Raw genomic sequence first — 16,836 nt, forward strand, 5'->3', positions numbered from 1 at the left:
AATGGGAACCATGGGAAAAATTTTCAGACAATTTCTCAAAGTAAAAAAAAAAAAAAGTCTTGGAAATGTTTAAGAAGTGTTAACGAAACTATCATATGGCTTATATAAATGGACTCAAATCCTTTGCGGTGAGCGATAAGTGGCAATGAGGATCCAACGGTTGGGGAGCATCTGCTGCTCACTGCTTCCCGTAAAGGACTTTTGTGCTATATAAATGAAGGGAGGAATTTATATGTTATCTACATGTATTGAAATCTCCCACATCAAGTCAATGGACGCACGGGCGAGAGTTACTCATGATTTGTATACAAAATGCCCACATGGTCAAAGAGGAGATACAATGTTAGAGAGTATCAAGGGAGATGAGAGTGTGAGAAGGCATGTAATACTGGCATTAGCTATATCATTTTTCTACAAACAGAGAATGGTTTTCACTTTTCGTCATCGTTGGTGCCAAAAACCTTCCACCACAAACTCTTTATCAGAAAGGTACCATGTGAAGGGATTTTCCACCAGAACAGTTACTACATTAGTGTGGATGATTGCATAATATATTACTTCGAGGAGCCCTCATGGAGAGAGACTACAAATAGTGGAAGATATTGCTGCCAGGTCTAGTGGCCCTTGCACCAGCCCACAGGCTAATAAGAGCTTGTAGATGCATCAACATAATTGGGAATTTTTATTTCACATGAGGTGGCATTAATTTCAAACGCCCCTATATCTGGACGCAGGGACCATGCAATCAGACAGTTTTCTTTTTTCCATATAATGGAGTTAGAAAACCATTTTTCCAATTTAGAAAATAACCATCAATTTACCAAATAAAATTCTATCTTGGGGAAGAGTAAGAGGACTATAACTGTCATCTCCCTCAGTTTGTGAAACAGAATTCTATTTTGGTGGCATTCTTCTCAACAAAAATGAAATATCTACCATGAAAAGTATTGAGAAGAGGACTGGAACTGTCATCTCCTTCTATTTGTGATAAACGAAAAAATAGCTTTTCACACAAAAATCAGACAAATATGTCTATAGAAGGCTTGGCCATAGGAACACAAACTCCCTTTATTATTTCTTGGGTTTTCTTCTCACAGGCGACTCGCTCAAGGACTTTGGTCATCACCGCATAGGAGAAACCAACAATGCCATGTTAGCATTCAAATCTGCTAAATTCTAGAGAGAGAGAGAGAAGCAAAAATAAACAAGGGAAGATCAACCAACCAACCAACCCAATGAAGCACAACACAAGAGCTCTGACATGCAAGAGTATTCTTTGACTTTCTTCATTTTCCTCAAGACATAACTTCTTCTTCTTCTTCTTCTCTCTCTCTCTCTCTTTATTCCATGCAAACTGTAAGCTAGAGGCCGGGGTATCTAATAAGATCCGGCCAGCCCATTATTTGATTTCTTGCAAATGTCGACAAATTTTGATTTTCGGGCACCACCGGATTATTCACCTCATCATCAATCCCATCTACATTACACAGCTCCATCATTAACCGCAACAATCACAATTGTCCTACTTGTTTTCTTCTTTGCTAGCTTCTTCTCCATCTACCTCTGCCGGTTCTTTATGGGGTACCTGATAACTTTATCAAATTTCCGGCGAACCCAATCTGGGATTGCCGCCGTAGAACCACCAAGTGCCGCCGCCATCACTATTACTGGACTTGACCCTTCAATCATTGCTACATTCCCTACGCTTGTTTATTCGTCGGTAAAGGATATACGGGAGGACAATAAATGTGGTCTAGAATGCGCGGTGTGCTTATCGGAGTTTGAAGACAGTGATGAGCTTCGGTTATTGACGGTTTGTAACCACGTCTTCCATCCAGAGTGCATAGACGTATGGTTTGGAAACCATACCACATGCCCACTATGCCGAAGAAGCCTCCTTCCACCACCGGAAAACAATAATGAAAACACAGATCCACCACCGCCACTGCTACCGGATCAGAATCATGACCAGCAGCAGCAAGAGATCAGTGAGGCAAACAGAGAAGACAATAACAGTGTTTCCACCAAGGAAGATGGACAAGAAGATGAGGTGGTGGTAGTGGTGGTGGAGGAGGAGGAAGGAGATCATAGGCATGAGGGTGGTGCAACAACAAGTGGTGGTGGTGGTGGGGGTGGTGGGGGTGGTGCAATTGCAATGGCTAGTTTAGATGGAGGACAAGAAGGCAGGGAAGAGGAGGTGGTGGTAGTTGAGAGATTTTCAAGGTGCCACACTACAGGGCATTCCATCATACATGTTGAACCAGATGATGATGATCGGCATACGTTGAGACTGCCGGAGCATCATCATCTTCTTCTACTTCATCATCATCACCATCATCATCATAATTGGACAAGAAGTTCCACAACATTTGGCTCAACTGTCCTGCAACAATGCAACTAGTGTGTAGATTCTACTTTTCCATTTTTTTTTTTTTTTTTTTAGTTATTTTGTAGAGATAATCTGATGATATATACCTCTTTCTCCTCCTTAAGAGGTCAATTGAAATTGTCCTCAATTTTACATTTTTTGGAGGAATCATTTGATATGCCCATTTATGTGGTTGGCATTGTCTTATAAGAATGATGAGTTGGAGCTATGTAACAATTTGTAGGATTTTCAAAATTATTATTGGGGAAAATGTTATCTGTAGAAAAGTGTGGTCCCTACGCCTACACATATGGGGGGCGAAATAACCAGTCCACCCCCATGACTCCTCTATGGATCTTTCCTTGTGCACTTTCATTGGCTCTCACGAACGCACAAAAAACATACAAGAACTGCGCTTCTCCAAATTATTATTAGACGAGCTAAGTCATAGATATGCCCATTCATGTTGTTGGCACAATCTTTAAGTAGTTTTGAGTCAAAATATCCTGATTGAAACTGTTGAGCTTGTACATAAGTGAGTTAAAGCTCCTCAATGAGCCAAATTAGTCCTGATGATTTGTCATATGGAAGAGCTATATATCATACATGGTCTTGAAACCCATCATTGATTAGAAGGGCTAGAGAGTTCACCTGCTCCATCCTTGCTTCAAAAGTTCCACAAGAACCTCCAAGCTCTAGGCATTGGTGAGAGTGAAGGTCAAGGCCTACTAAGGGAATGGGTCAAGTACCTACAGACCCATCTAACCGAACCGGCTCCATTGGGTTCTGATGATTGGCTACGGCCTGTATAAGAGGTGGCCAAATAATGAATGAATGGTCTGAAAGTATGATGATCTGTTCACTTCCCCACCCCTCTCTCTCTCTTTCTTTGGGCATCTTGGTTTTCAGTCTACCACAGAATGATCGATGGCAAAGTATAGGAATTAACTTGAAAGAGAAACACATTGTGTTTCAATGGAGCGTGAGCTAAAGCAGTCCTAACCATGACCCAAATAGATTTATTTTGGTTTCCATATATTTAGTGGAAATTAGGAACCACAACCATATCTCTCCATTCTTGGTCGTTTTTAAGGTGAAGGGGCAATCTACTAACTACACTTTCAAGGTCCTCCAACTAAAGAGGCTTACTTTCACTTTAGAAAAATGGAGAAAAATGGTACCTGGTGGTATGGCCACTGCACCAACACTTGGAGCAGTGGGAGCACATGCACAATCATCCAATCAGGGGGTAGGAGTGTTTTTCATCATACCCTGTCTTAGCATAGAGAAGTCAACCAGCTAGCGATCGCTACTTGATCATGTGGCCCCTGCCCCTATGCCCAAGGGTAACAAAATGATAGCTCCGACCTTGTCAAATATATACATAATAACAACCCTTATTGATGCCCCTAGGTGCCCCTTCATTGGTCCCACACGGGCCAAGAGATCAGATAGCATTCTTCCCTAATAATAATAATAATAATAATAAAAGGGCTTAGATCTTTTTTGGGCTAGAGTAAAACCATAAATTTCAGGCAGTTGCTTAATGGTCATATTGCCACAAACTTATATAACATGAAAGGGATAAATGGGGCCTGCTTTATGCGTTTATTTATTTATTTGGGTTGGGACAGGATGGGGAGGCAAAGAAGACGAGCAAAGGAAAGCAGGGAAGAACAGAGAACCGGACCAAAAGGTAAAAATTAGAGCAATTTATATGGCGCCCCTTAGATCTATTGAAACTGGAGTAGAGCATTCACTGTAAGAAACTGTTCGCTACGGTTTCACCTAAAAGTTCAAACTGTTAGGAAAGGGCAGCGTGCCCTGAATCCTGATACCATGTTCATTACCGTTCCAACTAAAATATCAAGCGGTTAGGAAACGGCAGCGTAAATATATTCATCAAGAGAAACATAACATGTGGAAGTCCACACAGATTCCTCTAGTATTTAAAAATAAAAAATAAAATAAAAGGCAGGGAAAGGACCTTTAGCTGTTCAGATATATCAAGAGGATGAACCAACAAATAAAACAATAGAAAAGATCGATTCCACACTCTAGAGACACTGTTCTACAAAATGCAGGGGAGACAAATGTCACAGTTGAGACATATCAAAGGGAACTTGACAGTGGCACAAAGTACATAATGGCATTGGCGGCATAAGATATTGAGTTTGAAAGTCCTCGGCATATTTTTTGGGTCCACTAGTCTTCACCCGAATGTTGCAATAAGGAATGCTTTATAGATGCTCATAAATTTGGCCACAAATGCTGCAGTGTACATCACATCAATAACAAATACAATCAGAAAACATAAGATGATACAGAATTTTTAACACCAATTCAAACACCAGTATAGCCAATTTAGTATTGTCGCATCAATAACAAATACAATCAGAAAACATAATCTGCTCGAAGAGCAGGTGCCAGGAGTCAATGGGTTGACTCCTGTCACATGGGTGTGTGAGTTTGTATTTAGTGTGCCTCCCCTTCTCTCCCTATCATTCCCCCTTCCCCTCTAGTGTGCGTGAGAAAAGTCCCATTGGACAGATTAATAGGAATAAGCACAAAAAAAAAGTGTAATGTTGCATTGGGAAAGGGATGTAAAACGAAGTTCTTGTTTGGCAGAATCAATCAAATTCTGGGAGCAATCCTAAATATGTGGACAAACTGACTAATTAATTCAGATAGCAAATATATCTAGGTGATCAGGGAATCTTCCAAGCCACTTAGCGGCCAAAAGGGATCCATTTTATCTTCTTCTTCTTCTTCTTTTTCCCTGCTGCACTGCTTCTTTTTTCTTTCTTTTTTTTCAATCGGCAGAACCCTAAGGAAGGGGGGGATCAATTGCACTGCTTCTTTTTTTTTTCTCTGCTTGCTCTCGCTGCTATTTCTCTTAGACTTTTATTTTTTTGTCCTGGTCTTCTGTTCTGTTCTTCTCTTCTCGCATTCGTGCTTCTTCTTCTTCTGATTTATGTTTCTCTCTTCTCTTCTCGTCTTCTACGCTGCTTTTTTTTTTTTTTCACAATCTGGAACCCTAGAAGGGTTTGATTGAAGCGGAAAGAAAACAGAGGCCGGAGGAGTTGCTCTGTGGGTTTCAGTAGGATCGAAGGATGGGGGGTGCGTGAGCAGGTTTTTTTTTTTTTTTTTTTTTTTCCTGTTCTCAGTCATGGCAGGAACCTAAACTGAGAATGGGAAGGTAAGAAGAGAGGAGGGGAAGGGATGGGGATCCTTCGGCTCTAATACCAAATTGATGGAGGGCCTTAGGGAAGAAGGGAAGAATTAGAATAGAGGGGGGAAAACGAGGGAATCACACCACACATTGCACAAATCAAACTAATTCTCATTCAATTAAATTCACCTCTCTAACATTGAGTATATGCATGTATATAAAGAGAAATAACAAGACTCCTCTTTAAACTCTAAAACTGAAATAGACTCCTACTTCTCTATCTCTTACGTATCGTATCGTATCGTATCCTATCCCAAAACAAACATGATAAAATAAAAGACATTATTAAACTAAACTAATTCCATCCTAGGCTTGACCGGTTCTTCTTGGCTCTTGGCTTCCAAAGCCGGTCATGCTGGTCCAACCAGGTAAGTGCAACCTTATCTACATCAACCAATCTGGCTTAATATCCCCAGTCCTCAACTTGCAAAGACCAATTGGTTTTTAGTTAGAAATTGTCCTCATTTCAATGCACTGCTGCCACTATAAATAAAATCATAGTCACAAGTGTTAAAAAAATTGAAAATTTGGGCAACTAGTCCCAAAAATAAATCCACTGTAACAAGAAGTCGCTGGAGCTGGATAGGAGCTGAAATGGTTCTTGGAAAGAATAAAAATCTTTCACAGGAAAGGAGATCCTCTAAGTGTTGGGCAAAAGAAATATAATATTTTTTTTTCAACAGCCACCACTGAACTAGCTATAACCACAGGGAGTACACAACATTACTCCACAAGGGCCTACAAGAGGGCGGACGAGGTGGGGAGTAAAAGGGAGCGCCTTAATACAATTGATGGATACATGAGAACCAAATCCCGTGAGCTCCTGGGACTCCTACAACATACTGGCAGGGATACCAATCAACTGCTCTAACAGTTGTCTTCGAGTGGAGTCTTGTATCAAAAAGATTATTTTGTAAACTTGATGCATCAATCTGAGCATCCTAGCATGTGGAAAATATCAATCCTGGACAATGTTGTAAAATTAGAATGCTTAACTCTGCCATAATGAGGAGTCTGTTGGGTTCACAGCAAGCACATCGAAGAGCCTGCTGGGAACTAGCAGGAACGGAATTAGTAGGGATGCTGTAACTGGATTTTACAATAATATTATCATCTCTATCCATGTGGTTCCATTCTTAAAGGCTTGTAGATTGAGATCCTCAAAAACCTATATCATGTGAATGCTCAATATGATATAGGTAACTCCCGGGTAGAGTCTAAACACTCATCATAGACTGGTGGTCTTGGAAATGTGCCTCAACGCACAGAAGTACAAGACGAGGGAACCTATGTATCCTAAGATAAGATGACGGAGATTCAAAGAAGATTCCATATGTACATTTACTGATAATGTGGTCAAACAAAGAAAGTGGGATTTTGAGGTAGACACCAAAGAGGTGGAATGAGATGATGACTTGAATCAAGAGGGTTGACAAAGAAGTTTTAGGGGAAGCGAAAGGTAGTCTTCAAACCCCTACGGAGACTTGTGGTGGGATGATGAGGTCCAAGCAGCCATTAAGACCAATAAAGTTTGTTTTAAGACTTGGCAAAGGACTAAAGAGACAGAAGATAAGAGGTATTATGCTAAAAAAAAAATGAAGCTAAGAAGATTGTAGGTCTAGCTAGGGCGAAGAAATATGAGGATCTCTATACTAATCTAAACACTAAGGGGAAAGAGCTATCTTTAAGATAGAAAAAATAAGAGAAAGAAAGAATAAAGATTTCGACCATGTGGGATGTACAAAAGTGACGATGGAAGAGTGTTGGTAAGGGATGAGAACATTATGAAGAGATGGGATGAGTATATTTGTGACCTACTGAATGAAGATAGTTCGAGTAGGATGTCCCGGAAGATCACTCCACTCATCAAGACTCGACACACCATAGATAAATACGAAAGGCGGGTGTGGTGAAAGTTAAAGAAGCCTTAAGAAAGATGACAATGGGCAAGACACCAAATCCGAATGAAGTCCCAATAGAAGTGTCGAAGAGTCTGAGAGTTTGTGGGGTATCTTGGCTAACCAATTTGTTTGAAAACATTATGAACACAAGGAAAATGCCAAATGAATGGAAGAGAAGCATTGTAGTTCTTATCTACAAAAATAAAGGTGAAATTAAGAGTTGTAATACCTATAGAAGCATAAAACTAATAATAAGTCATACTATGAAACTATGGGAGAAGATTACTAAAGCCCGCCTGAGAAAAGAGACTTGCATCTTGAAGAACCAATATGTGGATATAATTAAAGATATGTATGAGGACATGGTGACTACTGAGAGGTCTGTGGGAGGTCAAGGCAATGAATTCCCAATTATGATTAGGGTCCATCAGGGATCAACCTTAAGCCCTTATTTGTTTGCCTTTATCATGGATGAGCTAACCATGAGCATTCAAGACGAGGCCCTATGATCGTGGTGGATAAGACAAAAGCAGGGATTAACATTAAGTTGGAATTATGGAGATCAACCTTAGAAACAAGAGGCTTTAGGATTAGTAGATTGAAGACGGAGCATATGATGTGTAACTTTAGTAACAATATGATGGATCACGATATGGTGAAAATTGAGGAAAGAGAGATACCGCAAAGTGACTATTTAGATATTTAGGGTCAACCATAAATAAAAAAGATGACAGAGGATGATGTTTCACACAAATAATTAAAGTGGGATGGATGAAGTGGAGAAGTGCAATCGGAGTGCTATGTGACCGACGTATTCCTTTAAAGCTTAAAGGAAAATTTTATAGGACTATTGTACGACCGGCTATGATGTATGAGGCAGAATGTTGGGCAATTAAGAAGTGTCATATAGAAAAGCTATGTGTAGAAAATATGAGGATGTTAAGATGGATGTGCGGTAAAACTAAGAAGAATAAGGCTAGGAATGATCGAATTAGAGCAGATTCGAGAGTTGCCCCCGATCAATGACAAACTCCGAGAAAGTCGTTTGAGGTGGTATGGTCATGTTCAATGGAGGCCTAGGGATGCCCCAGTAAGGAGGAGTGATCTGATTCCGATTGAAGGAGCCAAAAAGCCTAGGAAAAGGCCTAAACTAACCATAGAACAAGGGGTGAGGAATGACATGCATAGTCTAGGTCTTGTCCCAAGTATGACCTCTAATAGATCCAACTGGAGGGTAGGATTCATGTAGTCGACCCCATTTAGCTAAGATTTTCCTAATGTGTTGGTATTGAGCTCTTTACTTTTACTCACATTTCCCTTTTGCTTCCATTAATTTTACTATCATTACTCTTTGTTCTGCACAGATCCATGTAGCCGACCCCATTGAGTTGGGATAGCGCTGAGTATATTGTTGTTGTTGTACTCAATATGACTCTACGTCTCTACAATGCAGTTAATATCAGAAAAGCAATCTTATGTCGTAGGAAAGGAATAACTCTCCCAATGAAATCATGAAAATTCTTCAGCCCTTCATTGAAATTTCACCAAATATGGAGAGAGACCAATACAGTACTCATTCTGCAGATTAAAAAAGAGAGAAAAAAAAATTTCACCAAGCTCCTAACATGTCTTGTATTGTAAATGTTGCAGCCAAATTAAAACATCAGATGTTAATAGAGAACTACTAAAGAAAAATATGTTTTAAGTACCTTCAATGTGAAATATTGCTTTCTGCCCAAGACGCATTCTATGTTCCTGGAGGTAATACATTAGACATAGTACATTCAGAGTAGGCATTCGCACAAGCATTGTAAGAAGTGAAACTAGTATCGAAAACAAGAAATGGGCATATAAGGCTAATCACACCTTAATCAGTGTCAATGAGAAGAAACAACACCAATCAAAGACATTTAAAAGCAAGCTAAGACCAAAAGCAACTTAGACAAAATTAGTGAAGCCATAGTAGAGACCACTCTGTTGGAGGCAAAACAAAGATTTGTATGATCTTTTGAAGATTGCAAAAATGAAAAAACAAAAGGTAAGTATGCTCTGAGAGAAAGGGAAAAAGGGATAGAGGCAGTGGTAGAGAGGGAAGGCAGTGTTCAATTAATCTTTCAGGTGTGTCACCATTGGAGGGAGGCAGTGTCTCTTTCTCCTTTTTTTTTCTTTCTCCTTTTTTTTCCTTTCCCCTGGGTCTCAGGGTTGTAGGAGTTGCAGGTTGATTAACTCAGACAGAAGTTTATAGAGCAGATTACATGATTCAGTTATTTTTCCAGAGGGAACCATTGGATGGTGAATACTAGCATGCATGTTTATGCCATATAAACCAGGAAGACAGGGAGAGAGAACAGATTAATAGAAAGAGTAATCAAAGTATTCCTGATTCCATTAAACTCCTAGATCAGTAAACCCTTCTGGACATGTGCTCGCTGAAAAGGGAGTTGCTAGGGTTTCTGAATATTGTGGGCCTTATGTCCCTTCCCAGTTCCCCTGCACCCACCAGAAGCAGAGTTATCTCTAACTGTGAGCTAATCTTCTTCTTTCCTTTTGCCTAATTATTTCTTTTGTTCTTTATGCTCATCTTACAACAAGAGGTGCAAAGAAAATTGAAGACATCTCAACTTAGAAAACAATGATGAACTTACATAATATGCAGCCCAATGGCAGACTTCATGTTTCAGTTCAGCATCTAACTTCTTCAATAATTCAGAAAGTAGCCTCTGAAAATTGAAAAGTAGCAATTTTTTAATTGAAGCTATCAAACCTACAAGGAATATTATGAGAAGAATATGGAATTTTACCTTCAAAATAATTACTGGAGGAATACAGTTACCCAATAGTTCATATAGCTTCCCTCGAACCAAGAACAGCCTGAAACAGATTTATAAAAAAATCTCTACTTAGTTGGAGACTTTATAGATCCCATCATACAGAACCACAGACACATATTACATATATAGAGGAAGTTTAGTCACTGACACATATTACAATGCATACTATGTATACCCATAGTACACAGCTTGTTTTATTTAAAAAAGCTAAGATAAAAACTTTGAAGAGGAACCTTTTCTCACTTCAGCTACATCATTCTCCCTCACCTCCCCCTCTCTGTCAGCAACTGTATCCCCTCAGATCTCTACACCGACTGCAAAGAAAAATTACTTGTCCATCCCCACCCCAATCCCAAGTTGACCAACTAGACACATGCCCAACTGTCACGTTGAGCAACTAGGAAATCAAAATAAATTGGCAAGCCCATTCTAACTAATACATATATTCCAGCTGAAACACTAGACCTAACCAAATAGGTTAGAACAGCAAAGACTTCCAGTTATCAGCCTCTCCAGTCTGATCCAATTTGTGTTCCAAAATGCCATTTTGTAAAAAGATCCTAATAAAAGCATATTGTTGGTGGAATGTTTGACGATCAAATATGAATACGTTCATCTCCAGATAACATGCTTAAGTGGCAAACCTTTTCGGGCTCTGCTCTTGCATTATGTCAGATGCTATTTCAGAAATATATTGCTCCCAATCCATTGGTGGTATTATTTGATTACTTGTGAAAGGATACCTACAGAATAAGTAGAGTATCAGGAAAACTGGGATACTACAGGGAGCAGTGAAAAAGTAAATACTGCATGAAGCTTCCAAAATCAGATGTGTAACAAAGCTTAACTGTTGAACCCGACAAGTTTCAAATGACAGTATGGCCCTTCTTAAACTCCGGTTTGATTGAGCCACTAAACGGGCAGCAAATCCAGGTGGAAGTTGTAGGCCTTCCTTCTTGCCAATAAATTCCAGTACCCCAATAATCTGGCAGAGTGAGACACCAACCACTACATTAAAAAATAAAAACAAAATGCTGGAAACATAGTCATAGCAAGTGTTTGACCAAACATCTTTATTTAATTTCCATGATCAAGCCAACAGATAAAACCCATAAATTAAACACTGCAAAGTAGAGAAGTGAAATCATATGAAGACAATTGGGGCGGACTTCTGTAGAAACGCAACCCTAAAACTATGCAGAAAAGAATGAAAAAACAAGAACAAACAATGCAAACAGATTTACGAAGTTTGGCGAAATTGCCTACATCCTCGGTGAGATGAGATCCCTGCTTCACTACTAATGGAGAATAGGGTTATAGTGCTTGTTCTCACACCTCACTCAAATTGTTTACAAAGAAAGAGAACCTCACTACAAATATATAGTGAAAAGCCCTAATACCAGAAAGTACAAAATTGCCCTCAATAAGTGGGACAGCCATTCTTTGGGGCATGCACCAGTACTCCCTGTATTAAACTACGACGAATACAAGACATCATACCCCAACACTTCAATCATTTCTCCTGGATTGTTCAGAGTTACAATATCAATTTCTACCTATTTTTCCAGACTCAGATCACTTTCTACCTCCAAATGGATTAAAATTTAGTGGTTAGATCGTATTGACATCAGATCTATGCATTTAGCACTTCCAAATCCTTGGAAGGGTTTCTTCATCTCATATGGGATTGAAGTGCGATTTTTGTCAGAAATATTACATCTGACAGAGATCCCATGAGGATTCACATTCTTGTCCGATGATTCTACAGGTGCTATTGACATCCGATATATCTCTCAGAACCTTGTTAGTCCTTTTTTCTGCTCATGTGGATTAAGGTGGGATTTTGTTCTAGCATCATATGTTTAATACAGATTACATGATTCACTTTATGGTCTGACAATTCTAGAGATTCTATTTCTAGCATGAATATTCCTTATGCCTGGGGGATCCAGTTAGAGCATGACCCAGAGGTGGAAGCTGATTAGGTTTCCAGAGGCTGAAGACCACAAACTCTCAGAAAGAAGCTTCACAAGAGGGATTTCATACTAGTTGAACTGCATGAGACGTGCTGATGGGATAAAGAAGAGGGTGGAGTCACGGAGGAATGCAAGCAAAAGAGAAGCAAAGAGAAGAAAGGGAAAGAAGAGAGGGACAGAAGGAGGTTGCGAAATTGGTGGGAAGGGCGAAAGAAAATAATTTCAAACAAAAAATTTTCAGTTAAGTTTCTAATTTCATTAAAAAAAAATTTAAAAAAAATTAAAAAAAAAAAAAAAAAAAAAGAAAAGAAAGAAAGAAAGAACGACAAACAAACTAACTAACTAAGGGAAGAAAACTAAATTTTTTCTGAAAATTTTATTTACAATAGAAATAACATAAGGAGGCTATAAAAAAAATACCAAAATACTTGTAGGAACCAAAAGAACACAAAACGTAAATCAGAAATGATTGGCATAAAACAAACTAAAGTTTGAAAATATAATACTTCAATAAAATTAATAATTAAGTTTGCAAGTATCCAGAATCTCAGTTTTTAAAGGAAAAAAAGAGGGTAAGATTGGTACTAATATAAGCAAAATAGTGACTTGTACACTGACGATGACATACAAAGTTGCAATCAGTCCCCTAAAGGACTCTCTACCCCCCCCCCAAAGAAAAGAAAAATTCCTCCATCTTTACAATTACACAATATATTTACCCCCTTGAATTATGTTACAACAAACCTGAAATCAACCTCATATGCCCCTTCCTACCTTGACCACATCCTCCTCCATACTTAAGAAATCCAAGCACTACTTTCTCTCCATCAATAAACATAAAATGAATTAAGAGCTATATCTTAAATTAAAAAATAATAAGCAATACAGAGAAAAGAACAAGAAAGAAAGAAAAATATTAAAAAATAGACTCTAAGATAAGACATAGAAAAAAACAACACCAGTAAATTATAAAATAACAAAATGGATTTAAACACTTGCAAGAACTAATGAAATTGAAAAGCAAAACCCAAATAAAAAAAATTAAATATATAAATCACTCAAAAAAACTAAATAATTCAATTCAGAAAAATTTTAAATAGTATCAATGAAGAAAAAATACATTAATAGTATCTAAAAATACTTAGAACAAAAGCTGTATAATATCCGTGCCGACCAATTCATGAGGATTGCACCATTTTCACAATCAATACGAGTAGATGAAAATAAAAACCGACCAACCTGCTCATCTCTTGGAGCATTTATCCGCAAATTTAAACAACGAGACCTAACTGCTTCAGTGACCTTCGAGGAACTGTTGCAGCATAGAATTAACCGGCATGATGCACTATATTTCTCCATTGTTCTTCGGAGTGAATGCTGAGCTTCTCTTGAGAGCTTGTCAACCTCATTCAGCACTAACACTGTAATTAGAAAGAACATATTAATGCACAAACCCGTGAATGCATTAACATAATGTAAACAAGACGTACAAGACTACGTTGATAGTCAACCAAAAAATCTGCTTGGTGTTATTACAACGTGGCAAATGTAAAACAATAAGTATTAAAGAAACAACCAGGCCGACATGCTCAACCTGGTTTGACATAGTGAGAATATACTTTGACGAGTTATGATTTAACAGAAGACACTAGATTTTCAGGAATTGCAAAACAGGATCTGAACCAATACTTTCAAGATGAGGTGCTTTATTTGTCATAATTTCAAGTGAGCTTTCAAGAAGCACTTTAGATATTTATTTGTATATATACTTACATCTAACAAGAAAAAATGCGCACACAAACTATTTCTCATGGACCAACAGAGAATGATGGGAAATTCATGACCACCGGGCTGGAAAATATGGTCCTCGGCCAAATTGTTAACTGCCTCATGAACTGCCCAGTTATAATGGTTGGACTAGACCAGTATAACAGAACGGCATTAGACCATTTCTATAAACTAAGAGGTAGTAATATTGGATTGAATAGATGCCTTGTAAGACCCTAGATCTAGGCCTCTCATTCAAGAGGCAACACCCCCTGATCAAATCATTTAATTGTGTCCTCCTCATGATTCTCGTATATCATTTGACTAATGATTTTATTGTCTTGTTGGGATGATTTGAATCATCATCAAAAACAGTTGACTGCCGATTGCTAAGCCAAAAATAATATAGTATCAGCAAGGAATAAGAAAGAAAGTGGAAGGAGAAAAAAATACTTTCAGGTTTTCATATCAAGGTATCAGTATATATTACCTTCTGTACTGACATCTAACATTTCCATGTGGTAATGGCAGTGAGAAAGGGGCGTGTTTGGTCCAATGGTAAGGTACTAATGTTGCAACCTGGTGGTCAAGCGGTCGAAATAACCTCTTAACATTCTCGGGGTAAGGCTGCATGGTTCTCGCCCCCCACCCCTTGGACCTCGCATATGTGGGAGCCTCGTGAAACAGGTACACCCTTTTTTTAATGGCAATAATATTGATCAACTAATACAGTTATCATTATTCATCCAATCATCCCTAAACTTAATGGCTGATATCTTACACTTTAAATTAACGATAAGATTTTACCTTTGAACCCCTTCTTCCCTTTTGTATCAATTGGCCTATTCTTTGCCATTTCTTTGATGATCTCTTGAACAATATATCTATCCTGAAAACCTGCATCACTAGGATTTAGTTCGACATGGTGGGTGCTTGATAATGTAGTCAGCTCTAGATCAAGAGTTCTGCTTCCAGCCTGGAAAAAGAAAAAGAAAAAGATTACACATCTATTAATATTTTAACACACAGCCGTAATAACTGCATGTTTAAACTGTAAAGAATTTCAAACGTTTCAACCAACAATTAATTAGTATATTTGGTTGTAAGCCAGTGTTTCCAAATGCTAGGGAAAAACAAGTTATTCCAATTGCCTAAAGACACTGTATGAAGCATGAGCAAAGCATATTTTTTTGAAATAATACATATCTAAAATATATGATTAAGAGATGACTTTAATCCGAAAGATAACGGGTTCCCAGTTACCTTGATCTTCTTCTTTTTTTTCTTTTTTTTTTTAGGGGGGGGGAGGGGTAGGCACCAGTTACCTTGATCAAAAGTTACATTATCAAAACTTTTGATTTTCCAAATGGAACAATTTCTTTCATACCATTCTAAAATTATGTGAAACTTCTCTTCAAACATGACTCTCTTTTACATTACTTTTTGGGTGAAAACTTGATAGTTTAGCATAATCAAACTTGCAACCTCTTCAATCACTAAAATACTCCTCATTCTTGAAGGATTTAACATTATCAGTTCGTTACTGAAGGGTATATACTGATCACACCCACTCACTATATTGAAGAATAAATTTCACATCTTGTCAATGCAGAAACAATCAGAGAAAAAGATAAGTATCTTACATCGATCTTCCATGTTTTATTCTCTATCTTCACCTGAGATCAACATCAACAACACCAATCAATGAAACAATTAAAACACCAGAGACAGTAAGAGAGCAAAGAACGAGGAGTGAGGGGAAGGGAACCTTCTCAGCGCTGGTGCCAAACATCTGTCTTAGTAGAGCCATGATTAGGGTTTTCTTTCCAGAACCAGGAGGGCCATAGAACAGAAGATGAGGGCAATCCTGCTCAGTGACCTATTAAGAAAAACCAAAATGATGAACTAGAATCAGCCCCAAAAAATAAAGGAAATGAAGGGAGGAAAAAAAAAAGAGAAATCAAGAAAAGAAGTTGGGAAATTATAAAGTTACAAGCTTCTTGAGATTCTGAGCGATTTCTTCGTGAACCATGATCTTTTCTAAGGTCTTCGGTCGGTACTTGTCGACCCACAGCATATTCGCCGCTTTAGGCACACACAGAATTGTAGACTCAGAGCCACAAGGGTAAGAAGCGAGCGAGAGAGAGATAGAGAGAGAGGGCAAATGATAACAAATGGCGGGAAGAGTGCGGGAAGGGAGTTTTGGAGTGACCTGGGGATTATAGGACGGCTATACGGACTGGGGAAGCTTAACCAAGAGGAAATAGCACAGTGGAACAAAGGCTATGTTTGGATGTCAATAAAATAAATTAATTAACAAAAAAAAAACACAACAAATTGAGGGGAGGTATGGAGTTATGGACACATAAATGACCATGTCATTGTGGTTTTTGCCTTATTATATTTTGGGATAGGGTTTTTAAAAGGTAGTGTAACTCCTGCTCTAGCGTGGGATCAAATACAATGAAGTATCAACAACAATGGCATTGCCATTTTTCATGGGGATGGGGCATCATTGTGCCTCTCCATGTTTGGTTGTAGAGGTCACATTGTTTTCCAGTCTTTTTTTTTCCTTATATTTTGCTTCTTTTTTTTTTTTTTTTTTTCTTAACAGCCAAATTCTAAACATAACCTAAAAGCTACAAAAGTTGGTAGCTTCTTCGTTATTAATCGTTCATGTCGCTTACCTCATTTGTGCAACTCCAAAAGAGAAAGCCTCTTGTTACAATCATTCTTGATACGGAAATTCAATTGTTTGAGA

General features: G+C 38.3%; 2 protein-coding genes across 3 annotated transcripts; one reads left to right on the forward strand and one right to left on the reverse strand.

Moving 5' to 3' along the window:
* Positions 1-1,417: 1,417 nt before the first annotated feature.
* Positions 1,418-4,532, forward strand: LOC122076244 (RING-H2 finger protein ATL29-like). Its single transcript, XM_042641573.1, has 3 exons — positions 1,418-2,277; positions 4,003-4,064; positions 4,453-4,532. The coding sequence occupies exons 1-3, from the start codon at positions 1,418-1,420 to the stop codon at positions 4,530-4,532; spliced, it is 1,002 nt and encodes a 333-aa protein (XP_042497507.1).
* On the reverse strand, positions 4,243-16,326 carry LOC122075148 (replication factor C subunit 3). Of its 2 annotated transcripts, XM_042640065.1 has the most exons (11): positions 16,069-16,323; positions 15,844-15,954; positions 15,719-15,751; positions 14,883-15,051; positions 13,548-13,729; positions 11,181-11,317; positions 10,977-11,075; positions 10,303-10,372; positions 10,147-10,221; positions 9,211-9,256; positions 4,243-4,639 (listed from the first exon to the last, which is right to left on the reverse strand). In XM_042640065.1, exons 1-11 carry the CDS (start codon positions 16,150-16,152, stop codon positions 4,581-4,583), a joined length of 1,065 nt encoding a protein of 354 aa, XP_042495999.1. In that variant the 5' UTR covers positions 16,153-16,323; the 3' UTR covers positions 4,243-4,580. The 2 variants fall into 2 exon arrangements, with proteins under 2 accessions (XP_042495999.1, XP_042495997.1); XM_042640063.1 differs by having other exon boundaries at positions 10,147-10,372; positions 16,069-16,326.
* Positions 16,327-16,836: the final 510 nt, after the last annotated feature.

The sequence above is a fragment of the Macadamia integrifolia genome, chromosome 4, assembly GCF_013358625.1.
Source record: "Macadamia integrifolia cultivar HAES 741 chromosome 4, SCU_Mint_v3, whole genome shotgun sequence".
Lineage (NCBI taxonomy): Eukaryota > Viridiplantae > Streptophyta > Magnoliopsida > Proteales > Proteaceae > Macadamia > Macadamia integrifolia.

Excerpts from the sequence above, each read along its gene's own strand:
- LOC122075148 (XM_042640063.1), bottom strand. The coding sequence starts at position 16,152 with ATGCTGTGGGTCGACAAGTACCGACCGAAGACCTTAGAAAAGATCATG. Across the intron at positions 11,318-13,547 it reads ATGCTCCAAGAGATGAGCAG|ATTATTGGGGTACTGGAATT; the intron begins GTTGGTCGGTTT and ends TCACTCTGCCAG. Across the intron at positions 11,076-11,180 it reads GAAACTTGTCGGGTTCAACA|GTATCCTTTCACAAGTAATC; the intron begins GTTAAGCTTTGT and ends CTTATTCTGTAG.
- LOC122076244 (XM_042641573.1), top strand. The coding sequence starts at position 1,418 with ATGTCGACAAATTTTGATTTTCGGGCACCACCGGATTATTCACCTCAT. Across the intron at positions 2,278-4,002 it reads GAACCAGATGATGATGATCG|GATGGGGAGGCAAAGAAGAC; the intron begins GCATACGTTGAG and ends GGGTTGGGACAG. Across the intron at positions 4,065-4,452 it reads ACAGAGAACCGGACCAAAAG|GGGAGACAAATGTCACAGTT; the intron begins GTAAAAATTAGA and ends TACAAAATGCAG.